Source organism: Sporothrix schenckii, assembly GCF_000961545.1.
Source record: "Sporothrix schenckii 1099-18 chromosome Unknown Cont42, whole genome shotgun sequence".
Taxonomy (NCBI): Eukaryota; Fungi; Ascomycota; class Sordariomycetes; order Ophiostomatales; family Ophiostomataceae; genus Sporothrix; species Sporothrix schenckii.
Window position 1 is genome coordinate 702,164 of NW_015971143.1, and position 25,795 is coordinate 727,958.

Consider the following 25,795-nt stretch of genomic DNA (forward strand, 5'->3'; position numbering starts at 1 on the left):
AAAATACGGCGGTAATAGCTTTAGTTTTGTGTGTATATTGTACCTCGCATCAGACCAAGCAGGTATTGGCAAGTCGACAAGCACCATGGCACAGTGTGTACAGTATACGGTATGGAGAACATGCGGGACGAACGAAACGACACAAGAGTGCAGATCGCGGCCAAGAGCGAGATATCGTTGGTCAGTCTAGAGAAACTATTGTGACATACTCTCAAGTCCGGCCCGCCCGTTTTTGAGGGTTTTTGGTTGTCTATGTCCTCTTTTTTTCGTTACAAGTCCTGAGGCCGTCTCGTCCCAGTCTGCATATTTAGTTCTTGTTGGATTACAATCCCTGTTATTTTCATCATGCTTTTTCTTCACTCCTTGACGTCGACCATCCACGACGTAATACATCGTACATCGTTTTATTATTTTATTTTGGTTTTTGAGCTCGGACTATGTTGACCAAAGCCACACAGTTCCCCAGTACGACATCTTACATCGCGATTCCTTGGTGTGTGGATGCCATTGTTGTTGTTGTGGGTCCGCCGATCTCACTTTTTTGGCTCTTTCAATGTGTCTCCAACCTATTGCGTAATGATACTCCGTATTACAGAGCAGACTGTATCCATATTTTGTGTCCAATTTTTTTTGGTCCTCAGACTTTGTAACCATTGCGCATCCAAGCCGCTGTTATCCCGGCCGAACGACCAAGTTTTTTGGAGCAGAATGTGCCTACAGCACCGACAATTCGCCACAAATTAAAGCGCAAAGGCAAGTCGCTTGTCATTACACATGGCGCTGTCCACGCGACCATAAAAGCCCATCTGGGTCGTGCTGACAATATGTACTTTGGACTGTATTATTTTTTGGTTTGTTTGTTTCCCGTATGTGTGCAAATTCCACCGGAGCAAATTCCATTGTCGTGGTTGTTTTGTCTACGTAATAAGAAATTACATGCCAGTTGGAGGTGCGATTCCGGCACAATCTAGTTCACTTCGAGATAGCTTTGGCAAACAGTCAAAAGTTGCCCTGCATCTCGCATCTCGCATCTCACCTCTTCCATCCTAAGATATGTCGTAAATCGTGTTTGTACCGCACGCGTCCGCAGTCTTGCATATGGTTGCCGTGCAGGCGCTTGCCCCTTTTCGCCCTCGGCTTACCAGTCGCCAGCCTCGTTGACGTCATTCTCGGATCAGGTCCATTATGCGTCCACAAAAGATGTCAATTGAGAAGTCAGCCGACGAATGCAAAAAAAAAAATCTCAGCCTCTGATAAAATCCGATAAAAAAAAAAGCATTTATATATAGTCTTCTTCAAAAAGAAAGTTTCGCTGCCGACTGGGAAACAGACCCTGTACGAAATTGGAAGTCGACAATGTTTCCATATGTTGGAAGTCACCGACTTACAACAAAATTGCCCAACTAGGCCACGCGTGGGCGCCAATGTCCGAATGGTGTAAGAAACGAGAGAGGATGAGAGGAATAAGAGAGGAAAATAGTGGGGACAGGGACCACAAATATGACGTAGATACTTTTGGGAGAGTGGGTTGTTGAAGCGGAGCCCCAAGGAAGGGGCGCTAGAGGTGGCCAAGTGCCGCCACTTGCCAGCAACAGCGCGCCGAGCCCGTCATGACTCTGCTCCTTTCCTTGCAACTGTTCTTGTTGTGAATTGGAAGGAGCGGAGGTTGGGAAAAGTGGAATGTATCTCGGACAGAGTCGACGAAGGAAGGAACTGACACCGGCTCTCTATTGTACAACGGAGCGAGGTTGTTCGTTTCACTTTCTTTCAACGACCAACGACCTAAAAGGACCGAAAACTGGAGTAACTAGAAGTAAGTACATTGAAGCAGCGCCAGAACGAAGCTGAGCGAGACCGGGTTTCCTGTTTAGGCAAAGGGCATGGGCCGTTTTATTCGGTTGCCGGTCGTATGAGGTACAACGTCGTCCGATTCTTGAAAAGCACTGTTCCTTCACCAAACCCTGAACCCGTTTCACGGGGCTAAAAAAATACTTTAAAATCACAAGAATGGTTAAACTACCTTAGGGACTTTCTTGGTCAGGGTTCAGAGGTGGCTGCATGGCGAAGAAAAGGACCCCTAATGTGTCCGCTGTTTGCCAATGAGAAGCGTGACATCTTGGGAGGGATGAGAATTGGAAAAGAATTAGGCAATAAGTAGACGCGGATTTGCAGTTGGATTCCTTGTTGCTCGGATCAGTGCTACGAGCAGTAGTATCTGCGACAATGGAAGGTTGCAGGCGAGATAATGAGCAAAAAGAAGAAGAAAACAAAAGGGAGAGAGAAGAAGAAAAAAGAAAAGATAAGGTTCGACTTAAAGAGATTGAAATAATTATAAACAAGGGTAGAATGCCCATCAAGAGTGCCTGCGCCAAGGCCCTCAGAACCCTTACCCGGGTCCATGTATTATGTGCGTATAGCTATGGTCACACCTTGCACATACAAGCTTATTCCGTCGCTCAATTGGGGTTTTGATATTTGATAGCTACTGGCGGGGAGTGTGCATCCAGTCGTGTCGAGTGCATACGTGTCTCTCTGCGGTTGAGAGGAAAGCGCGCAGACCGAAAGAAACGTCTCAAAACATAAATTGTCTTACACGCCGAGACGCCCGCAATGTCCACGAGGTATTATGTGGTACAATGTAGATCGATACACACAAACAACGCAACACGCACGCAGCGAGTACAAATACGAAATACGGAGCGTGCTTGTTTGTCATTGTCGATGGTTCGCCCGAATTTTAAGATTTCGACCGGTTCGACGTACTGTGCACTCAACACAATGCCTTTCAACGTACCACCATAAGCATTTGTTAAGGTAACGTCTTCTCTCGCCGGTCTTGCCGGTTCTACACATTCTTCCTTGGATGTCGACATAAGCGCGGACTGTGAAGATACTGTAGAAGTGGGCGTTCAAGAGCCAAGCCGAAAGAGATGGAGAATAAGAAGAGAATGAAGAGAGGAAAAGGGGCGCAAAACGGAGAGAAAGAGAGGAGAAGAGACAAGTACAAAGCACAAGCTCATACTGCCAAGAGGCCGCATCCGCAGGAATGAGAAAAAGAGTGGGTGGGATCGGCACCCAAAAGGTCATCGGACAGTGCGCCCCGGTTTATTGCTCCGCCGCCGTCTCCGCCATCCGTCAGTCTTCTGCTTTTCATGGCATTTATTCCCACCAACCTTCTTTTAATCCTTCGCGTTGCCCGAAGTTTCCTATCTTTTACTCTTCTCCATCTCTCCGCCCTCCGCATTCTCTCACTCTCTCCGCAAACCATGTGTCCCCGGACTTCCAGACCTGGTAAAACCGTCCGCTGGATGTGGTTCGGCGTTTACGTGGGTTTGGGGCGTATAATATACGGAGCACTGTCTAAAGAGGAACACCAACATATAGAGTTTTCCGTGTCCAGAATGGCAAAATGGGCAGGAGGATGGTGAAATAAATGCCACTATGAAAGTCCTGCATTTGCAAAGCGTATCTCCCTGTCTCCTCACCAATGATTGATCACCTATCAAACTGTCACCCTTGTACCTTATGAATATCTTGGTAACAAACCATACTAGCTATACCCGCATATAAAGTATCTACATGGGCAGATGGGATACAGTATGACTAGATGCTATATACAAATACGGAGTACTAAAACGTACAGTCAACTGTAGAATCAATAAAACAAGAAAACAAGAAAAAAGGGACGTAGTACATTTGGTCGGCAGCCACGCGCAAATAGTGCGACATAATCCAAACTTAAGACAACTTCGGCCATGATGATTGAGTAAAAGGAAATGTGTATTTGACGCAAAATAATTAAGGATCTCCGGCATGACCAGGTACACAGTCTAACGGTTATCACCTTCCCGCCCACAGATTTTGTACATGACAGATGCAATCTAGATCAAAATGTAAATCACCCGCCAGCTTGCGCTGAGATGCGCATGCGATATCAGTGTCATGCCACCGGCGCAACACGTGGACTGGTTCGTAGATAGTCTTCCCAGGTCTGGTCACTTTCCGTACCGTCGTCTTCGACGAGGCTTGCTCTCTCTTCTTCCAATGACGTTACTGTCGCCACCAAGGACACGGGTGCTCGAGTAGGATGCACTCGGGGCGACGATGCCGGTGCATGTGGTGCTGCTGCAACTTCGGTCTTTGCCTGAGACGGACGGTGGACTTTTGGTATCGTCTCGCGAGTGCTGGCTATAGAATTTCGGTGAAGAATCGGCATCGACGAAACCGGGGATCCATACAGCTGGTAGTTTTGCTCCTCGCCGCTGCTCGCAGGGCACTCCATCCGAGTTCCGTACTCTCGGGACGTGGTGCGGTGCGCTTCATTTTGGACCGCCGCTGACGGCGGGCCATAACAGGATGCGCGCCGGTTGATTTCCGCGCTGTGCTCCATGGCGTCCCTGGCCAAATAGCCATCACGCGCTGTTGAAGGCCGCCGCTGGTCGGTGGAGTGGATCTCCGGCAACGAGGTGCGGAAACTACGGTTCTTGGGACTCGGCGCCCGCCGAGTCGACGCGTTGGTTACCGTCACGAGCGACGAGGGCGGATACTTGCTTCGCTGGCCATCATGTCCGCTGCTTTTGGTCCCACTGGCCAAGCAAGAACTACTGTGGCTCGCGACGCCCATATGTCTAGACCGGCTCGAGCTGCGACGATAGTTGTCTTGGCTTGCGCTCCGGTGATGGTCCACATCTCTCAGCGGGTGCTGCCAGCGATGCGGACGACGAGTGTCCTCTTCTTTTTCCGAGGACACTGGGGAATTGTGACGCGAACTTTGACGTGAACCTAGTCGTGAATATGGTCGTGACGATCGAGATTGGCTAGAACTTCTCTGCCGCCGGTCCTCCCGCTGATGCTCGCCGCCATGGAGGTCACGGTGGTCTTGCACCAGCTCATTGCCTCTGCCCGACCTTGATTGAGAGCCAGGGTATGAGGCGTGGCGGCGGTGGGTCGAAAGGAAAACCTTTTCATCAGTACTAATCGACACCGCCCCTGGGTCCGACACTCGGTGGCCATATCCTGCTACTGGCGCTGGTGACTGGCCCCTCGCTCGACCATCGCGATGGCATGCCTGGACGATGGCCGGAGTCGAAGCCGATGGTGACGACATATTACGAGGCGGTGGTGAAGTGAAATGTGTCTGGCTCTTGTAGGCCGTTGACCGGCTGGCCTTCTCCTCTGGGAAGAGGGGGGCGAGCAGAGCAGATTCACCAAAGTGCCGTTTGACAGCTTGCTGCAAAAGCGAACGGATACGGCCATCTGGCACTCGGGGAAGCAAATATCGCGACAGCTGCTTTGGGAGTCTCTCGATTCGCCCGTCCAGGGGACTCACCACATCGAGCGGGAAGTCCGACATGATCCGATTGAGGCGCTGCGAGACGCCGTCTGGGAATGCTTGGAGGTGCAGTACCATCCACCGAGTAAACCCGTCTGGCGTCAAACCCGGGACCCGTGGCTGCAGGCCGGGGCTTTCTTGGACCAGATGATATGTGCAGCCCAGGTCCTGGTATAAATCGGCAACCCGGCGGTTAGAGTCTCGATCCCCAGACTGAAAAATAACTGTTGCAGGTCAGTCTTTGCTCTTTGATGTCGATTTCAACCCATATGCGGTCATTGTTTGAGTTACCTACGTCTGTAACAAAATGGATCACTGTCGACACCGTGGAAATTGTAAAAAGAGGCAAGCTTGGAAGGCACGAGAACAATATTCTCAGAGGAGGGAAATGCGCATATCTGAATGGTTTGGTTAGAATAAAATCTTGATGATCTTGCTTCTTTTCCCTACTTACAATATAGCGCGAGAGACTATGCATGACTTCTCGGAAGCGCTCTGTCGGCTGGTTGTCAATCTCGAACAGGTCACCCCATTTCTTGTCCACGCAAGTTAACTCTCCGGTGTCGCCGACGTCCAGCGAGGCGTGTGCCAGTCGAGTAGTTGCTTTAGGTGTTTCCGATTCATTTTTTGAAGACGAAGATCTGCTAGCTGATCTATTGCTGCCGTTGTTACAAATCTTCACGCCAGCTGGGACCTTGGTGTCGACAGGAACCGCTGCTTTGCGCAGATCGTCCGGAGCACACTCGTCGTCAAAATGGACAGCAGATCGCCGCTCCAATGGAATTTTTGGCTGCCTAGAGGACGAGGATGGCCCAAGACGCGTATCGCCGGTTTGCGGGCTATACGATACCGACCGGAAGGACACGGGTTGTGCTGGAGTCATGGTGTATAAGTCTGTTGCTGCTGTTTGGTAGTGGTTTCTCGTATGTATGTCGTGATGCAAAACTGAAGATGCCATGGTTAATCCAGACAACTAAATTATTTGACGATAAAAAAATTTTAGAAACCGATAAAGAAAATGAATTTGTCTCCTCAAGAGTATGAAAAGATGTTCGGCCAATGTGGCTTATGATATAGAGAATGCTTTGGCGATGGGAAGAAGGGTTCCCTTTAATCTTCTCGCCTTCTCGGCATAAGACTCTGATAGGGGCCTTGCTAAGACATCACACCATTCCATTGAGCCTCAAACAGGGTCTGGACGTTTAAATTTTTTATGTATTGCCTTGCCTCACTTCAGCAGGCTGCTGTGTCACCAACACGGGGTGTTGAGCTTGACTTTTTTGTATGTTTGGGCCCCCGTTGAGCAAAGTTGAGCCCTCTTTACCAACGGATCGTCGTTTGTGTTACCCACAAAGAGATGTGGCCAGGGTCCTCAGCGCTGTGCTATCGCTTATTTCAGCAAGGCGAGGCCACAGGGACTGTGCGAGGGCGGGATGGAGGAGAAGCTGGTGGGAAGCAAATGTCAGATGTGGTTTGGTGGCGGGTGGCGGCACTCAAGCCGTGCTCGATGTTGGTGGCCATGTGGAATGTCCTGTGTTCCGAGTCCGTGACTGTTGCCAGACCGACATTTCCGTAGTCGTCAGATTTTCTGTTCTTGGATACAATGGCCGGTCCAGGTTGGGCCACCGAGGGATTTGGTAGTCGTTGAAACAACGTACTTCGTGCAATCAAAGAACAGAAGTCAGCCCAGATGTCTGGCACACAAGCGAAGCTCATGGAACACAGTCGCAAGTAGTAGAGGGGGTGCAAGGAATACAAAGATGTCCAGTAAAAAAGAAGACAAACAGGTCAAGGCAGCCTCGTAACGTTCATGGCAGTTGCAAAAGGCGGGACAATCGGCGAGAGAGTTTTCCAGCTGGTGCAGATGAACAAGACTCCAGTTTTCGTTTGAGATGTTCCCGGGCGTGGTGTACCTCAACTTCCTGTTTTGCTCTATTCTTTGCTCGAGAAAGCAAGACATGCAGACGCCGTGTCCATCAACGAAATGAGACAAACCGAGGCAAACGTGGAGGGTGAGAAGTCAAAATAAAGGCAGAACTGACAAACGTATCAGTCATTCACACTTGCATACCTTAAACTGCAGCGAGATGAGAACGGCCTCGACAGAGCATCGCAGGTTTGCCGTCCATTTGGCGTGCAGCGACGCATGAGGATAACCTTGTGGTAGGAGAAAAGTATGGGAGGCAATTGCTGTACATGCCACACCCATTCCCTTCTGAATGTCGTAACAATGCATGTTGACAAATCGGAATCCAGAGTGGATGCCCTAGAAATGGCCGAAATGGTTCATGTGCGGAAGTCATCCGGTATTCCGAGCTTCGGATAGAGTGTCGATTGCCAGCTGACGATAAAATCAAGGATATCCAGAATGTCGAAGGTGTCAAAGACGGATCCGGGAGCAAAATAAAAGAAATACGTCTCGGCGAAGGCAAAACCGTCCAATAAGTTCCATCGGTTCTCCCGGTGACGAGATCGAAAAGGTGCATTCTTATCATCTTAGGACTGAGGTTGATTTGATCATTGTTTATGGCCTTCGTCCCATGCTCGTGTTGTATATCGAATGCACTCCATAAAGACAGCCGGCCATATTTATCCCCATCATTGTACATCAACTTCAATGCACAATTACATACCTCACCGCATTATGAAGTCAGAGCTTGTAGGGTGTGGTGCATCGGGTATCGTTCCTGGGATCGCAGACACTGTGTCCTTTCGAACATTCTCGGCGTCGTTCATTAGATCAAAGTATTGAGATCACGCAATGTGACACAGATGTGTATGAGATAAACTGTCCGGAGGACAACGAACTCACAGATTCAGCAAAAAAGCAATACGCATATGACCGAAGCTTGTCCAGGAGGGAAAACGGAGACGCAATGCCGGGCAAAGAAAATACCAGTCATACAGGTTATTGTCCTCGCCCAGTTTGGGCTGTTCTTTACTCTTGGCCACACCTGGGGTGAAGGTAGAAGGAGAATGAAAAAGGCAACATCCTGTTGGACACCGGTCAGCATCGATTCACACAATTCTGGAAAAAAAGGAAAAGAAAGAAAAGGAAAGGCCGGCGTGGGGGAAGAGCAAGTATGTCACCCGTCCACAACCTCGACCGAAGACAAAAGGCGAAAGAGGGAGCACAAACTTGCTGGATCAAGACAGCTTCTGTCGGGGTGCAGGACTGCAGGATCGGCAACTTTTTGCGACGCGTCCTTACAGAGAATTGTGCATAGAGAAACGAACAAGGCGGATGCCTTTCCGTCATCGCACAGTCTCCATACTAATTCCCTCTTTGAGACATTGTAGCACCTTTGTTTGGATCATCCGACGCTGTGTAGATTTCATTAGTAGCATCATGTTTGGATCCAGTCATGGCTACTTAGGTAGAGACCTCACGGGTTCTAATAAGAGCAATTTGTATTGTAGAAATATTTTCGTCCGTCATATTACCGGGTGTTCTCAAATCAAAAACCCTGTCTTCCCACGTCACTTGAGCACTGAGCCTTGCTTGAAGGGCAAACCGACGGCATGCATTGTACATGGTCATGCGCGACCATGGCATCGGATGCGCACCTCCATGTCATAGACATAGCGAGGACGAGAAGAGCTAAACGCTCTCATAGCACCAGGTGGCCTCCTCAACTGCAGGAAATACCTCAGCATTCGTCTTCGCTATCGTCTTCGTCAGCATCTGCATAGACAGTCTTCTTCTGCGGCTGGATCTCTATGCCGCCAGTGTTGGACACGTAGCGAGGAGCAATCAGGGTCGTCTTCCGTTGAACCTAAGAGAGGAGGGCAGCGTTAGCTCACCATTTCGCTGATACTTCACCGCTGTTTTCAGCTGAGGGTTCATACGTACAGGTCTGGCCCATCCATTGCAGGTTTCCGCTCGCTGGGACGGCGCCATTGGCTGCGAAAGAGTGAGCGGCAGCGCCGCAAATCGGGTTTCCATCCAGACAGTGTCCCCACCGCCGCCGGAGCCCGAGACGACCGAGCCGCTCTGGCTGGAGGCCCGTCTCGAATTGGCAGCAGAGAACAGCGTGTTCGAATACGTTCGGTTGCTCTGCGACACAGTGTCAGAGTCGCCCATCAGCAGCGAGCCTCCGACAGGTGTGAGATCACCGCCCAGAGCAGTTGCCACTGGCCCTTTGACGGTGGATGCGGAAGCAATCGAGGCCCCAGACGATGGCGAAGGGCCAGAGTCCGTACTTCTGCCGAGGTTGACGGCGCTCAAAGCCTCGGGAAGGCCACCGAGCTCGCGGTTGCGCGTATCGAGCAGACTGGGGCGCGAAATGTCCGAGCTGCTGCCCACGATCGAGGGCTGTGTGCCAACTTCGATTCTGTCAAACTGTCCAAGCTCGCTCGGGTTGCCTTGGATCCACTAGTCACTCGGTGAGCATTTGCTTCTTAGTATAAGAGGACCAGAGACTCAAGGTAGTAAACGTACGTCTTCAATCCGCTCGCCAGGAACCTCGTCGATGGGAATGATCCCGTCGTGGTCGTCTTCGTCTTCGTCACCTTGGTCGTCCTCATCGTCTTCGTTGAGGGCCGTGGGAGGGACGTACGGAGCGAAGCCGGGCTCAACACTGAGCTGCCAATCCGTGCAGTCGGTGCACCACTACATTCTTCTGTTAGACCGCTACGATTATGTCTCTGTGGGGATGCCTCTCGCGCTTACCGTCTTGCTATGGTTGCGCGTGCTGCGGCTGAAATTCTCAATGGGCTGCCACTTGGCACAGGGGCCCTCGCATTTGAGCTCGCGGCGAATCTGAGTGGAATGGGCTCTGCAGGAAATTTCGGACTGGTCGGGGGGGACACGGGCACGGGCAAACTTCTCCAGCTGCCGATTCGAGAACTCCGAGCGCGGCTTCCATTCGCCGCCAGCAAAGCAACGGATTCTGTAAGTGGTGAGTTGATTCGTGGACTCTATTCCATCAACACATACAGGGGCATCGATGCGTCGTCTACTCACTTCCCGGCCGTGCTCTGGGTCGCCGTGCTGTTCTTTGGCCTGCTGGACCACATTAGAATGAGAAACATGGGGGCTTTCGATCTCTGAGCAGACTGACCGAAGATACAGCGATACCACTCCGTCGGGGCCAGCATCGCGCGGTATGTCCATGGTTAAGAAGGGTACTGATTAGCTTAGACCTATAGATATCTAAATCGAAGATACAGAAGTATTAGATGAGAAGACTGTCTTGTCTTGTCGAGCGACGATGCCTTGAACAAAGCTCCAGCAATCGGTTTGGTGATTAGATGTGGACGAAGAGGGGGAGAGGTCAAAGAAAGGGGGAAAACAGAGACAATAAATAGAGACAAGCTTTTGTTTGCTCCTGCCTTTGGCCCTCTGACTTGTAGTCATTGTATTGGGCGACGGTACTACTTATTAGGAGAGAGCGAGGGTCGCTCCTTCCACTCTTGCAATTTGACAACATGAGGAAGGTCGGCAAATCTTGTTTTGCTCACTTTTCTGTCAGTTTTAAATAGGGGGCGTTTCAATTTTATGTATGGTTCTTGGATGGATTTGAGATATTTCAAAACCGGTGAATATTGATTTTTTTGACTTAGATATTACTGTCACTTGCTAGATTTGTGACTGGGATCATTACCTTTTCCTTTTTTATTTGTATTTTCTTTTCAAATTAATTTTTTTTTACTTCAATGGCAAAATCAGATGTAAAAAAAAAAAAAAAAAAAAAAGACCTAGAGTCACACCATGTATAAAAATGATAAGAAAACGTCATTAGACAATTCAGTAAAGGTGAGAGGACATTCACTGGTTGTCCGTCAGCTGTTGCTGGTTTGTCGCTCACAAAAGTGCCGCCCCACTCGCCATAAAGTGATAACGTGAGCACGCGTTCCGCCTGTCGCGCCTTCTCCAAGAACGGCCCCGCCTCTCCATAGCTAGAAACAGCGACCCACGACGACGACGACTACTTACGCAGGAGTCACGAGATCGAAGAGACGACACGACTGCTACCAACTTTCCCACCACAGGAAACTGGCCAATCTCCCTATGGTTTGCTGTATTTGCTGCACACCCGCCTCTGCCGCCGCCGCTCGCCTCACCCCATGAGCGACCTACACGCGCTGCTGGCCGACTTCCCTTCTGTCGACAAGTATGCCTCTCTCCTTGCCGGTCTTGAGACGCACCGCATCGGCCTGAGCGAGCTGCTGACGCTCGACGCCGCCGAGGTCGGCAAGCGGACGCGGCTGCCGCTGCTCGATCTGCAGCGGCTCTGTGAGGAGGTGCGGGCGCAGTTGGCACAGGTGCCGGCGCGGCCTGTGAAGAGGACAAGGCCCTCCAGGGCGCCGTTGGAGACGGAGGAGAGGGAGGGCGTTGGCAAAGACGGACATGGCCATGACAAGGAGCAGAAGCATACAGATGACCCATCAACCTGCGACACGGGCGGGCGCATCAGCACCCTCGACCCAACTCTCGACGTGGCCCTCGGCGGCGGGTTCCCTACCGGGGTGCTTTCCGAGGTCGTTGGCGAGAGCGGTGTCGGCAAGACACAGCTCCTGCTTAGTTTGCTAGTGGCTGTGCAGCTGCCGCCACCGCGCGGCCTCGGCCGCAAGGCTCTGTACATTTCCTCGGAAGCACCATTGACGACAAGCCGCCTGACGCAAATCATCCGCAGCCACCCGGACCACGAGGCGTTGCAGAAGCATTGCTCACTGCAGGCAATTGCGACGATCAACACGCCGGACCTCGAGGCGCAGGAGCACATTCTGATGCACCAGCTGCCCGTGCAGCTGAGCAAGGCAGAACAGTTTGGCGGCGTTGCGGGCTCGTTTGGGCTAGTTGTGCTGGACTCGGTGGCGGCCAACTTTCGGCCGTTCTTTGGCGGAAGTGTGGGCGACCGAGGAGGCGGTGGCACCAGGGGTCCGGGGGTCCTGACGGGCCGGGGCAGCTCGCTGGCTGCCCGCAGCCTGGAGCTCACGCGACTGGGGATGCTGCTCCGGACACTCGCACAGAAGCACAATTTGGCCGTCGTAGTAGCCAATCAAGTAGCCGACCGATTTGATGGAGACGGCGGGGGCATGGCAGATGGCGGGATAGTAACTCTGTCACAGCAGTGGAATGCGGGCGGCGAAATTAGCGGGAGTATAGCGAGGCATATCTCATCTACGATCATGTCATCCGCTAAACGTCCTCGACAAGGGCCAATGCTTCCACCACCGTCGGTGCGGCAACACCAACCACCACCATCCAATAACACACCACTTACTCAAGAGAGTCCACTGGCCGCTAGGAGCCGGCGGCAACCGACAGCTGCGGTAGCTGCTGCGGTAGCTGCTCTGGGAATGTCATCTCAACCTGAAGTTGACACAAAAGCCGAGGATCTGATAAAGCTGCCCCCGTCGAGCACGGACGAAAAACCGTCGATTGTTTCTCCGGAAGATACCCCACTATCTGCCAACGACTTCCTACCACCCTCTTCACAATATATCCCGCCATCGCAGTTTCCGCCATTGTCCCCGGCACCCCCTGTGCTCCAGCTCGACCACCAGCAACGGTGGTTCACCGGATGGGGAGACGACCCCAATGCGTATGGAGGTGGTGGCGGCTCGGATGCGCGCAACAAGACACCGTCGCTGGGCCTTGTCTGGGCGACGCAACTCGGCATGCGCGTGGCCCTTATCAAGGCGTCACGCACGGGTGGCCACGGCGGCAGCGGCTACCGACCGACCGACGGCAGCGGCTACGGCGTTGACGACGACGAGTACGACGAGAGCAGCAGCATTGACAGGCACAATACGGGCGCACCGCGGCTGCGACACTCGTGGCGGCGCTGGATGAAGGTGGTGTTTGCTCCGCACGTGGCGGCTACAGGGGCGACGTCGTCCTCATCGTCGCCCACACTAGAACGATACAAGTCGGCGTTGGCTGCTCGTATGCAGGGTGCTGTCGAGTTTAACATTACCATGGGGGGACTCCGTGCCGTGTTTCCGGCTGCGGATGCGAGGCAGAGGTGAAAGACTGCAAAGTTACCCAGACGAGCGAATACAGACGAATGATTTAACTGTTCATGATAGACGAAATCCATGTATCTAATGGGAGGTTCAGCGTGGGATTCTTATGAGGGAAAGCTAATTCCATTTTGCCAGCTGTGAACCCCCTCTGCCAATGCTATGTGAAAACGATGCCTGCCCAGTCTAAAATAATACAAAAAATAAAATAAAATAGCACCTTGCATGACGCCGCTTGTCGTTTTCTTATTTTTATTGTTCTCATTCTTACGTCTTTTGTGTGCCGTGCGGGAACTCGTCTTCGAGCTGCAGCCGCACACCCACGTTCATGCTAATCAGCTCCTGCACCAGGAGCTTGGCCGCATACGGCATCGTCATCTGCGTCACATCGCGTGTGCTGCGGCACGTCTGGCAAAAGCCCTTGTAGCCAAACAGACCGCACCGCTGGCAAATGTCGAGCGACGTCGCGTCAGAGCTCGTCATCAGACGCTCCAGCAACAGCTGAGAGGCGCCGTAGGCGATGAGACAATCACGCTCCATCTCACCCAGACGCAAACCACCGTCGCGCGACCGACCTTCGGTGGGCTGCCGCGTCAGGATGGCGCGGGGCCCGCGTGCACGCGAGTGCATCTTGTCCTGCACCATGTGCTTGAGACGCTGGTAGTAGATGGGGCCGTTGTAGATGTGGGCTTCGAGCAGCTCGCCGGTGACACCGGACGTGAACGTGTCCTTGCCCTCCCAGGAGAAGCCGTTGCGCACGAGCTCCTCGCCCATGGCCTCCACGGGGTGCGAACGGAAGGCATCGCCGTAGCCGTAGTCGCGGCGGCCGGCCACGACGGAGGCTTTGCCAGTCAAGCACTCAAACAGCTTGCCGACCGTCATTCGGGACGGGAAACCGTGGGGGTTCATGATGATGTCGGGCACGAGACCCGAGTCGGCAAACGGCATGTCTTCTTGGTCGACGATGATGCCCACGACGCCCTTTTGGCCGTGGCGCGACGAGAACTTGTCGCCAATTTCGGGGCGCCGCGTTTGGCGCGTCTGCACCTTGAAGATGAGCGTGTCCTTTTCCGTCTGCGAGATCATGACCTTGTCGACGTAGGCGGGGTCGTTGATGCGGTAGGTGAGGGAGGAGTCGCGGTACTCGTTGGAGCCGCTGTCCAAGCCGATGCCTGTTGTCGCCAGATCCACAGGGCTTTCCTTCTTAATCATGACGTCGCCGTGCCGCACGCGCCAGCCGACGGCTGCTAGGCCGTCGTTGTCAATGGCCGAGTGCTTGGCCAGGCGCTCGCCGCGCTCGTCGCGCTCGGGAGCGCCCACGCGTTCAGCACGGCCGTTGGGATACCGCTGCAGCTCGGCGACGTACTTGCGGAAGACCTGGCAGCGGCCAAAGCCACGGTCAATGGATGCTTTGTTCAACACGAGGGCATCCTCAATATCGTAGCCCGAGTACGACATGACGACGACAGTCGCATTCTGCCCGGCCGGCAGCTTGTCATAATGCACGAGCTCGATGGTCTTGGTCATGACCATGGGCCGTTGCGGGTAGACGAGCGTGTAAAGCAGAGTGTCGATGCGGTGGAACTGGTTGTATGCGATGGCGCCGATAGCTTGTTTACCCATGGCACACTGGTAGGTGTTGCGTGGCGACTGGTTGTGGTGGGGGAAGGGAATGAGGCCTGCGACAGCGCCGAGGATCGTAAAGGGCTCGATCTCCAGATGCGTCGTGGCCGCGCCGCAGTCCTTTTCATACAGCGCCACCAGTGCGTCCTGCTCCTCGTTGACGTCGAGGTACTCGATAACACCGCGCCGCAAGAAATCGTCAAAGGATACCTTGCCCATTTGGAGGAGGCGAAGGTGCTCCGGCTGCAGCCGTGGCTCGCCGTTCTTGACGATGATGTACGGCCGGCAGATGCGCCCCTCGTCCGTGGCAATGTGCACGGCCGAGAAGTGCGCGTTGAGGTTGATGCTGACAAAGGGCGAGATCCAGCCGCGACGGCGCATGGTGCGGAACTTGGCCGCAAACCGCCGCGGGTTGGGCGTCAGCGCAAAAGGTGTACCGTTGACGTGGATCACATAGGCGCCAGGCCGGTGGATTTCGGCACCTGTGAAGTTGCGCAAGGGCTCGACGCTGTCGTCCAGCGAGAACACCCACTCGCGCACGGGGCCTTCCTCCACGTGTGTTGTAATGTGCGTCATGAGCGCCAGGTTCTTGACGAGGCCGCAGGCCTCCCCTTCTGGCGTGTCCGACGGGCACAGCATACCCCACTGCGACGGTTGCAAGGCCCGCGGGCCACTGACCTTGCGGGTCTTCTCAAACTGACTGTTGATGCGAGTCATCATGCCAAGGGCGCTGATGTAACTGAGGCGACTGAGAACGTGGGTGACACCGCCCCGGTTCATTCCGAAGCGCTTCACGCTCCAGTTGCCCGTCTGGATGGCGCGGTTCATGCCCATGGAAATGACACTGCCGGTCGCGCTGATGGACGTCAGCGGGTCAAAGGCCACGCCCTGGTGCGGCTTCTTGAAGAACTTGTCAATGTTGGCACGCAAGTTGCCCAAGAAGTTCTTGAACAAGTCTTCAAACAGAAGGGAGAGCATCTGCCCGGCCAGCTCGAGACGCTTGTTGCCGACAAAATCGCGGTCGTCGACCAGCCGCGGGTCGTGTGCGGCCATGAGCACGCGGCGCGCCATCATGGCCACGTACACGGCCTTGGGGAAGAAGTCGAGCCCCTCGATGGGCACATGGGCAATGATAATATTGGCGAGAGCGTCGAGGCCCTCCTCGACGTTGTTGCGCCGCTGCGGCGGACCCATCATGCGCGGCGGGCCACCGGGACCGCCGCCGCCGCCGCCCCCACCGCTGCGGGCGCCCATCTTGACACGCGCGCCGATGTACTCGAGCGCCTGCTGCTGGGTAAAGACGCCGGCCTTGGCAGCATCGTCAAAGTTGACGGAAAAGTCGTCTTGGTAGCGGCCGTCGGCGCCGGCCACCAGCTGCATGATCTCGTAGTCGGAAAGGCCGCCAAAGGCCTTGAGAACGATGACAATGGGAATGTTTTCGACGAGGACATTGTGCTGGAGGGTCATGCGCTCCTTTTTAAGCGTGACGTACGTCTTGCTCTTGCGCTCGTGGGTCGACGACGTGACGGAGGCCGAGATGACGTTGTTCTTCTCTTCGGCCTCGACAATGACACGGTTCTTGCTGAGCTGCTCCTGGATGAGAATGACCTTTTCGGTGCCGTTGATAATAAAGTAGCCGCCGGGGTCGAGCGGGCACTCGTTCATGACCTCCATCTGCGAGTTGGTGGCACCGCTGAGGCAGCACTTTGAGCTTTTGAGCATGACGGGCATGCGGCCGAGGGCGATGTTGCGTCGGATGACGCGCTTCTTGTCGCGCGTGTAGGCGATGTCGACAATGATGGGTGCCGCGTAGGTCATGTCGCGCAGGCGGCACTCCATGGGTGTGACCTCGTTCTGGGCCTTGACATCGCTGTAGTCGGAGCGTGTGGGACGGCCGACGCGGATGTCGGTGAACTCGAGGTAGAAGCCGCTCTGGACATCGCTGCGGATGGTGCGGTTGGCCTTGACGATCTCCTTGATCTCCTGCTCGACGAAGAAGTTGTATGAGTCAATGTGTCTGTTGGGGTTAGCGGGGGCGTCTTGATATCACGAGATGCAGAAACAAAATCGACGCTGAGACAGAGGATCATACTGCTTGACAAGACCTGGGGTGTGAGTTAGCAGAGGCTCGTCAGACGGTACAGCAGAGAATGGCAAGACAATCCGGGTCCGTTACGCACCCTTGACCTTGAGAAACGCCGGCAGCAGCTGGTACTTGTCCTCCTTGGTCGAGATGGGGTCCGTTAGCCGCTTGCCATTGTAGAAGGGCTCGAGGAGCGCCTCGAAGCCGTCGTCAATGACCGTCATGGTAAGTGAGAGGACTGGAGGCCCATGGTAGATTGTGAAAAGAGCTGGCGGATAGTCGGAGTGCACGAGGATGACATCCGCAGGACACAAAGATTGTGACGTGAAGCTCGGGGTCGCAAAAAGATCAGTCACCGGTGGGTGACGAGCCTGAACATTTTTTTAGTGGAGCCAGCCTTCTCTTTGCGATGCGCCTAAGCTGCGATTTGGAGCTTCCGGAGCACGGCTGACCAACCAGTCCCGGCGTTTGGAGGTCACGTGCAACACCTTTTAAAGGCCGGCACCGAAACGTTGTGCAGGGCCGAATATAAACAAGTGACGGCAAAGGACAGCGGACAGAGTCACGTATACCGACCTTGTATTTCTATAACAGAATAGAATCTTCCTTTAAGGTCGGCTGAGACGTGAATATAGTGATGTCGACCGTTTAATAAGGTACATCTTCTCTGGGAAGTATAAGACAACTAGTTGACCAATCAGATCGCCTCATTTCGAAGCAGGTGGACTTCCAGTCACGGAGTACGGTTTCGCTTCAGTGCATACGAAAATTTGGAGTTTCCCAATGCAAGAATAGTTGTTTCTAGAGTCTTCATAGTCTCAATGCAGTCGAGTGCCTCGTACGACGTATGACCCTCGTGAGCCCAAACCTCAGCCCTTTTTTGCATCTCCTCAGTTCCTTCCGTCTGTTCTCTTGCTCGAACAAAACCCCACCTTCCGTTTTAATTGCTGATCGCAACCGTCAAGAAAGAGTGTCTTTTCTCTTGCCTTCTTGAAATTGTGGGTTTGCACACTGCCTGTCACGCCATGTGTACACCTCCATGAGTCGGAGAAGAACAAGTCCATTGCTCAGCTTGTACGGCTTTTGCTGGCATGTTACAATGTCCATTGAGTCCACAAACGTGCACCGTCGACAGCGTCGATAGCAAAAGCCGAAACTCGTGCTCCGGTATCACATCTTTCCATCCTTTTTTGCGCTTACAGCGGGACAAATACAGCCATAAACAAATCAGAGCATATGCCTGCAGGGAGTTTCCTTCAGCTGCTTGGTCTACCCCTTGCTACTTTACCGTCTCATGGACTAGACGGATTGGTCTTCCTGCAGGTGGCATGCGGTCTGTCGTCTGCGTCCGTCGCTGCTGCACGGATGTGCTGGCTGGCAGGGTGTGTGTTGTTGTGATCGGACAAATGCAGCTAATGAGACACTACGATCGTTGACCACGAAACTAACGAACCGATGGACAAGACGGGCCCGCAGGGGCAGCATTTTGGCAGCTTTTGCAGTACCCACCCTGTCACGTTCTCTCGCTTGAGATAGACAATTTCATGGAACTCGACGTTGGACCTGTATCCGATGGTATTTGAATATTTGAAAATGTTCTTAATACAGTGGGCATGTACTGGCCCTACATTGGTGCGTTGGCCGTTTTGTGTTCCGACCGGCATTGTACTTGGTGTCGAGCAACGTGCGCCTGCTCGAAGGGCGGGGACCCTCTGAAAGTACGAGACGGGACCTGATGAGCATTGCCTGCGCCTACTCTGCATGTTGTGTTGGTCTTTTGTGGAGGGGAAGGGGGAGGGGGGACGACACGCAACGGCGGGCACATATGGGGAAACAAGGCACAAGGCATAGTCGTTCGGGTGGATGGCCTTGCTCATCATGCAAGCCAATGATCAGGGAGCAGTTGCAAGCACAGTTTTGCCTCCCAGCAAGAGGACACGACCTGGGCATGCCGTGTTGTGTTCAACGTTGTACGATTGAACCAGGGCCACAATGCAAAATGGCCCAAATGGTCGCCATCCCGTCCGTCAATAATAGCCTCGGAGGCGGGTATTCTGGGGTTCTAGCATCAAGCAGTGAGCTGACAAACCTGCATGAGAATGTGGCGATATACTGTACCTTGCTCAGCACTCCCGACAGTCAAGTGATCTGGACGACGCCATAAACTTGGTCTGCCTCGTCAGGTGCAAGAAAAAGTCATAGTAATTAGTGACACTAACACGCAACCTTATTGTCCATCTTGGCGTGCACGACGAAGGAGGCTGGGAGGATGACCTCTGGCGAAAGCTTTGACTCCTCTCCCCTTGCGTTGTTGTCGTCGAAACCAAGATCGATTTGCGGGGCGGAGAAAGAAGCGGTGAGAAAAATTGGGGTAAGAATATCACAGGCGAGGGGCAAAACACAAACAAGAAAACGAAAAGGTCCCAGCGCCCGTTTCGCCAGGGTACACAGTTTTCGTTGCGAGGCTAGCACATAGAGCGTCTCTCGCGTTGAATTCTGGCAATGACAGCAACTTCAGAAGCATCTCGTGCTCAGCGATGATAAAGAGGCAATGTTACACCAACCTCTGATGGACGACGTCGCATACAATATGGACTGGCTTGATATGAAATAATAAGAACCGGGTGTTGCTTTTGTCTTTATCCAGCATGGTATGTTCTTAAGTGTTGACTGTTCGTGTGAGACACTGTCATGACCAGCCACCCTGTTTCGACATATTGAAGCAAGGGACTAATAATACCTTCTCGTCTGGTGAGTATGCCCCTCTATTGATAAAGACAAAATAAACAAGAAAGAGAGAGGGGTGAATGGATACCCTGATGAAAAATAGTTTGGCGGCAAAGACGGAGAGTAAAAAATTCTACAAAAAGAGACATAATCTTGCGAAGCTCCATTCAAGCTTTGGCGTTCGTATTTTTAAGATTATCACGTGAAAACACATCTACCCCTTCCCCTCCATAAATTTATGATGTTCGTCATTACACTGTTTTGATCTATGTGCACATGCTTTGTGCTGTTCTTCTAATCTCTTCGATAATTTTGTTATATTTTGACTTTGTGCTCTCCCAAACATATGTTCGCCTTTCCCCCGAGGCCCTTTTTCTGCTGTCTCCTTTCCTCCACGACGTGCGTTCTCCCATAACCACATTTTGCCCCTCCACGCCCCCTTTTTTGATTTTGTTGACTTTATTAGTCTAGTCCCGCTAGTGGAGCTTTCCGTCGCGGGCATATTGTAGCTCGTTTTGGTCTTGCTCAAAATGAAAATGCTCTAGTTTCAGTCGAACAAAAAGTCACCATGACTCCGTGCGACGTGCGCCGTATGGATCCTTTTATCAGAAACCCACATGCTCCGTAAAAGGAGGTTGTCTAATATTGAAGAACAGGAAATGGAAATATACCTATGTTCTTTTTTTATATATATAAAAAAAAAGGTGCTATCACTTCGTAGAACAATCGAACGATTTCGGATCATCATGGTAGATGAGCCGCGTTTTCTAGAAAGCTTCCTGAGTTTCACTCTTCGCTGCCCTTAAAACGTATTACCGTACATGATCCGGAAGATTTTTATTTGCTGTGCCTGATCTGCAGTAGCGAATTACAAGTTGACGTTGACAGGGAACAAAACCGCAGAAACCTTAAAACGGGGTGCGGCAGACGAGACGAAAGATAAACAGGACTGCGTCATGCAGAGAGCTGGGCGTGGCTGTCTGTTAGATAGTCTCAGCTGCCTTCTTCCCTTTCTGGCTTTTGGTGTTTCCTTGTCTGCCGCCAGCTTCGACCTCGACTCAACTGATCGATGTCCCTGATCCGGGTAAATGCGCCGTGACGTGTGGAGACAGAGATGGCAGTTGGCTTTTGGCTGGTTTTCAGCAGACAAGTAAAGACCACCAAAACCATGTTTAGTCAGTAGCTGATCACCACCATTGTCCCTATCTTGTGCGTTGTCCCGTTGTATGCGTTCAAGGTGATATGCATTTTAGAGTGCGTAAAATAGTCGAACCTCCCATGTGAAAATCAAACACAGCCTCTTCCCTATGACAAGCCTTGGGGCCGGTAGCTCCATCTCATCTCGTAAACTCAACTGACGTACGGAGCACCTGACATTTGAGAATTCTAATACCAGTGCGCGAAGGATCTGATTGTGACCATGACTTTGCTCGGAGTTGTCGTTGAGATGGCAATGGAGAGGGCAGATTAGACTCCGTCGCAACTATGCGCGACATGACAGAAATGTTTCACCCCTCCTGGTGGGCAAGCGGTTACATGGGGGTCCAAGCTGCGGCAAGCAGGGGCAGACGGAAAGCAAAGGTAAGAATTTGGAGCGACGAGATTGAGGTCGGATAAAATAGCTGATCTGTGAGTGGTAAAAGTGAAAGAATTACAGATATCCTGTAAAACGCACAGCTTAGGAAAGGAACGACAAAAGAACAGGAAAGAGACAGACAATCCGCGAGACTAAAGGTACGACTCCATACCTTCAGTCCTGCTGTGCTAGTTATGGCGCAGGAACAGACGCAGAAATGCACCGGGGCCGTTCGTGCGTGTGTTTCGTGTTTCGCGTCCCACGCCGCCGCTGGTACCTGTCCCTTGTGTGAATTTCGTGCTTGGTCGGGAAAGCCGACTTGGGTCTGGAAAGACTTGAGAGCATGGCAAGGGAGAGGGAGACAGCGAGATACCCCGTACTTCGTTTGTGTCATGAAAGTACGCCTGTCAGACCGGGCCAGCCAGGCCAGATCATCACCAGCCAATTGAATGCTCAAGTGCACTTGGACTTGGACACCCAATTTGCAGTTTCTCATCATACCCATCCCATTTTCTTATACCACTCGTCTTCTCCCGCATGCCGCCGCAAACCCTCCCACACCTCCCACCCAGAAATAGGTATGGGGCTGGAGAGCTGGGGATTGTCATTCGCTGTTGTCGAGGCGTTGGACATGGCTCTGGCCATCACCTTGCAGACTTGCTCCTGTTTTGGACAAGCAACTGACAACAACCCGCCGGGTCTGGCCCTTTTTTGGGGAGAAGATCTCTTCTTTCGGACTGGCCCACACAGCCTTAACCAGGGCCTGTGCTGCCTCTTGTCTCCGAACCCCTCCCCCCTCTCTTCGACTGTCCTGTTGTTTTGGTTTTTCGATCGCGGACAATATGGTGACCCATTGCCGGCTTCTGCAGAGCTAAAGTAAGATGCCGTATTGTTATGACAAGCGAATGAAACACAGCAAAGAAAAAAGGAAACAAAAGAAGACCACACGTCAACAATCGCCCTTGGGTAGCAATGAAGGTAGAGCCGTGGCCAGGCCCCGTCCACACAAGCCCTAACTTCCCTCACACTCATCTTGTGCTGACGCTCAATAATTGTCAATCAAGTACGACAGACTCGGTTCGTCGTAGAAACTGTTGGTTGTCATCGAGTTGCCACGAGCTGTCAGTCTGCCAGTGTTGAGATGCCTTTTCACACTGTATGGTAGTATATCGCGCTATGATCACGGCGCCAATCACCTCGCTCTGTGACGGGCGGCTGCTTTAAGAACCCCGATTTTTCGAGTTTCTAAGCATTGGCGCTGGTGTCGTGCTGGCGCTGGTCCGAGCCTGGCCGCTTCGGCCGCTTGTTGTTGACCGCCTCGTCCACCCCTTTTCTCACTCTTTGCCCCAAGCCTGTCATTGGGCGACCGCTCCTGCCCAAAATTCAAGAGAAGTGTTGTGGCTTTTGTTTACTTTGAGTCTATGGCTCTTTCTTCTCTTGTCCTCTTCTCAATCTGGAGTGCACTGTTGGGACTACTCAGTGGAGCAATTGCATCGGTGGCACTTTCAGGGTGTTTGCAGCACTGTATGTCTATGTACGACGTATTATTACGGATCAAATAAGGAGGAATACCCTCTTGTCTGACCTGTCGACCCTTCCTATTCCTCGGATTTTTCAGCGCTCCGCTCTACCAGTCGCACTTTCCCCTTTTGCATGAAAATCCCTGACTACCCTGACTCCGTGATTTAGTTGGGTGGCTCGTCGTCGCCTTTCTGCCGTGTCTCCTGGCGTTTGGCTCGAGTCGAGGGGAAGAGCGGGGGCGGCTCCTGCCTTAGGCCCCCCAAACTACGGTGCGGCGCCAGCAAAATGTAGCGAGGGGGGGTGCGCTTGACAATAAACAGCGGCAAAACCCCTGACTTTTGTCTGCTGGTAGCTCTTTCCTTGTTGTCTGGCTGTGCGATACGTGGTATGCACCGTCGCCAATATTACCCACCTCCAAACACTCCTCCTGGCGTCTCTCCGCCCACTTTCAACCCATCCAAGCCCTACCCTCACCTACTCTCCTCCTCTCGTCCTCCTCCTTTCCGCCTACCTCTCTCTTTTTTGGTTGTCTCCTCGTCACGCTCTTTTCTGGTCCTACTTGGATTCCTTCATTTGTTCCATATCTCTTCCCTCTCTTTTTGGTCTGTGTTGTATATTCTACTTTTGCTTCTTCTTGTACCTTGATTTGTATTCCCAATCCTCGCCTTCTACCGCCTCCTCCACCCCCTCTCTCGTCTCTCTGACTCTTTCACTGGACGGCAACCTGTATCATATATATTTTGTTCTATAAAGGTACGTTCTATACTGGCAAAGCAGATATGTCTTTCTCGAAACCCGTCGGCCTCTCGCTCGACACACTTCGCTGCATCGACCGCCCCTCTCTCCAACAGCGAAACGCCTGCGCCCCTTTGCCCGCCAGCCTACGCCGAGGCGGTGTGCTCAACCAATGCAGCACAACTTTCCGAACGACTCCCACCATCTGCAGCTGTAGTGGACTCGCTCAAATGCTGAGAGCATGCGACCGTATCTGCAAGCTCACAAGCCAAAACACCTGCATGAAGACCGTCTCTCGCAAAGGCGACGATGGTTGGCAGGCGGCCTGGGTGTCGAAAAGGAATAGCGACAGAAGAATGGCGGCATAGGCGCCGACAGCGGTGGACCATATCTACTTTGCTTTTTCATCTTTCCTGGAATAGCATAAACCACACGATACCTTGAGCAATGTCGCCATGGGACGAAGCGAGGTCGCACACGGCTAACACTCCGGCGCTTCTTCCACAGTATAATATTCCCTGCCAAGTCAAGTATGATTCTGGCTGTGTACGAAGCGATACGATACGATACGGTGCTGTAACAAAACTGAAAAGTCACGATACGATACGAAAACGGAAACGAAGGACTCTATCAAACGACATAGTCTACAAGCGAAGCGAAGCATCCAGACGCTAGACGCCGGCACAACCACGCAGGACGCACGACAAGTCGGGACCGGATCCAATTGCGACAACAAACGACGGATTACGAACTTGAATTACTTAAATCACATTGGATATCGACCAGTCACTCAAGTAGCTTACAGCTTATATCTTACATCCAACCTCCATAAATCACTATGGACGAGCTGCGGTACCGCGCCCAGCAGCCTCCACTCGGCGACGCCACTATGGGCTCGTTCGTTTCGCCGGCCCGGAACGGTGGTAGCCGCCTGCCGCAGCCCACTGCTTCCCACGACCCACGATCTGTTCTACCCCGGCGCTTCACCACCGACTCGGGGCGCGTACCAACATTAGCCAGCATCGCTCCCCAACGTGCGCCCGAGTCTCAGGAGCTTGCTGCCTCGACGGTTCGTACACCTGAGATTTGTGGAAGGCGTGCCTAAGTCCCGACATGCATCCATCTGTGGCAAAAAAGCTAACGATTTTTTCATATATAGGCGCTGCATAAGGTCCAATTGGTGAGTGACAAGATGCCAATGGAGTGAGCCGAGACACCTGCATTGACGACCAACCACAGACTAACGCTTTCACAGCTCGAGAAGAAGCGGTTAGAGTACGAAAAGCTCCGCGAACAGAAGCGCCGCTTTGAGGCCGAGATGCACAAGCTGGACCAGCAGCAGCGCCGCGACGAGCAGGAGCTCGCCGCTATGCAGGAGGACCTCGGCCGCCTCGGAGCCGTTGCTATCGCCACCGGTCACCAGTCCGAGCCCACAACACCCCCCGAGTACCGCGAAACCACCGCAACCGGTTTCCCCTCCATGTTCTCCCGCCCCAACCGCTACTCCACGTCCAGCCTGACTTCGCCACCGGGCATCTTCAATCGCCCCGGCCGGTCTGGCTCACAGATTGCCTCGCCGCAGGCAGGTATCAACATGCAACCGCCGGCCTCTGCCTCTTCCTCGACAGCGTCCAACGCTCAGCAACAGCAGCAGCAGCAACAGCACGGCTTTGGTTTCGACGACCAGTTGCCCTCACGGTCAGTGCCGACCACGCGCCGCAACAGCGACGAGGACGAGAAGGAGGAGGCTGTCCGCCAAGACCCCACGAGCCACCGCTCTACAAATGCGTACGTACAGACAAACCCTGTTGAGTTGTCCCGTCATTTGCTGCGAATATCCCCACATCCCCATGTCCAGACCACCTTAAGGAGAGGCCTTGAGGGCAGCTTGAGGGCAGCTTGAAAATTCCCCTCCCACATCCGTCTCCCCTCGTCACAATGGCCTTTTAGTGTGGTCTTAATGTGCAATGTACAACAGAAAAAAGTAGGGCATCCAAGTAGGGCTGTGCTTCATCCTGCATTGTTGAGGTAAAGTGAGAGTGAGAATGTGTTGAGATGTTGCAAAGCGGGAGAGGTCAGTGCTAGTGCGACTCTCACGACTAGCTCACAACTGGCTCTGGGACAAGGGCGTATTCGCTTGCTCACCCATTCAATGGCTTTGCATTGGCCCACCAGCCGACCACAATCATGTTTGCTCGTCACTTTCTCGTCAGTATCTTGTCAGTGA

At 52.9% G+C, this 25,795-nt stretch overlaps 6 protein-coding genes across 6 annotated transcripts; 3 read left to right on the forward strand and 3 right to left on the reverse strand.

The window, feature by feature from the left end:
- Positions 1-3,940: 3,940 nt before the first annotated feature.
- On the reverse strand, positions 3,941-6,215 carry SPSK_01507 (uncharacterized protein; the record flags this gene model as incomplete). The annotated part of the gene is made up of 3 exons (XM_016728418.1): positions 3,941-5,556; positions 5,628-5,730; positions 5,787-6,215. The coding sequence occupies 3 exons, from the start codon at positions 6,213-6,215 to the stop codon at positions 3,941-3,943; spliced, it is 2,148 nt and encodes a 715-aa protein (XP_016589751.1).
- A 2,767-nt stretch (positions 6,216-8,982) lies between these two features.
- Positions 8,983-10,448, reverse strand: SPSK_01708 (uncharacterized protein; the record flags this gene model as incomplete). The annotated part of the gene is made up of 4 exons (XM_016728615.1): positions 8,983-9,108; positions 9,186-9,707; positions 9,774-9,944; positions 10,005-10,448. The coding sequence occupies 4 exons, from the start codon at positions 10,446-10,448 to the stop codon at positions 8,983-8,985; spliced, it is 1,263 nt and encodes a 420-aa protein (XP_016589752.1).
- A 953-nt stretch (positions 10,449-11,401) lies between these two features.
- SPSK_01570 (DNA repair protein RAD57) lies at positions 11,402-13,309 on the forward strand (the record flags this gene model as incomplete). Its single annotated transcript, XM_016728479.1, has 1 exon — positions 11,402-13,309. The coding sequence occupies one exon, from the start codon at positions 11,402-11,404 to the stop codon at positions 13,307-13,309; it is 1,908 nt and encodes a 635-aa protein (XP_016589753.1).
- A 261-nt stretch (positions 13,310-13,570) lies between these two features.
- Positions 13,571-17,233, reverse strand: SPSK_01392 (DNA-directed RNA polymerase III subunit RPC2; the record flags this gene model as incomplete). The annotated part of the gene is made up of 3 exons (XM_016728307.1): positions 13,571-16,943; positions 17,019-17,031; positions 17,107-17,233. 3 exons carry the CDS (start codon positions 17,231-17,233, stop codon positions 13,571-13,573), a joined length of 3,513 nt encoding a protein of 1,170 aa, XP_016589754.1.
- A 6,379-nt stretch (positions 17,234-23,612) lies between these two features.
- Positions 23,613-23,936, forward strand: SPSK_02062 (uncharacterized protein; the record flags this gene model as incomplete). The annotated part of the gene is made up of 1 exon (XM_016728957.1): positions 23,613-23,936. One exon carries the CDS (start codon positions 23,613-23,615, stop codon positions 23,934-23,936), a length of 324 nt encoding a protein of 107 aa, XP_016589755.1.
- A 470-nt stretch (positions 23,937-24,406) lies between these two features.
- SPSK_01831 (uncharacterized protein) lies at positions 24,407-25,471 on the forward strand (the record flags this gene model as incomplete). Its single annotated transcript, XM_016728731.1, has 3 exons — positions 24,407-24,637; positions 24,728-24,748; positions 24,824-25,471. 3 exons carry the CDS (start codon positions 24,407-24,409, stop codon positions 25,469-25,471), a joined length of 900 nt encoding a protein of 299 aa, XP_016589756.1.
- Between the last annotated feature and the right edge of the window lie 324 nt (positions 25,472-25,795).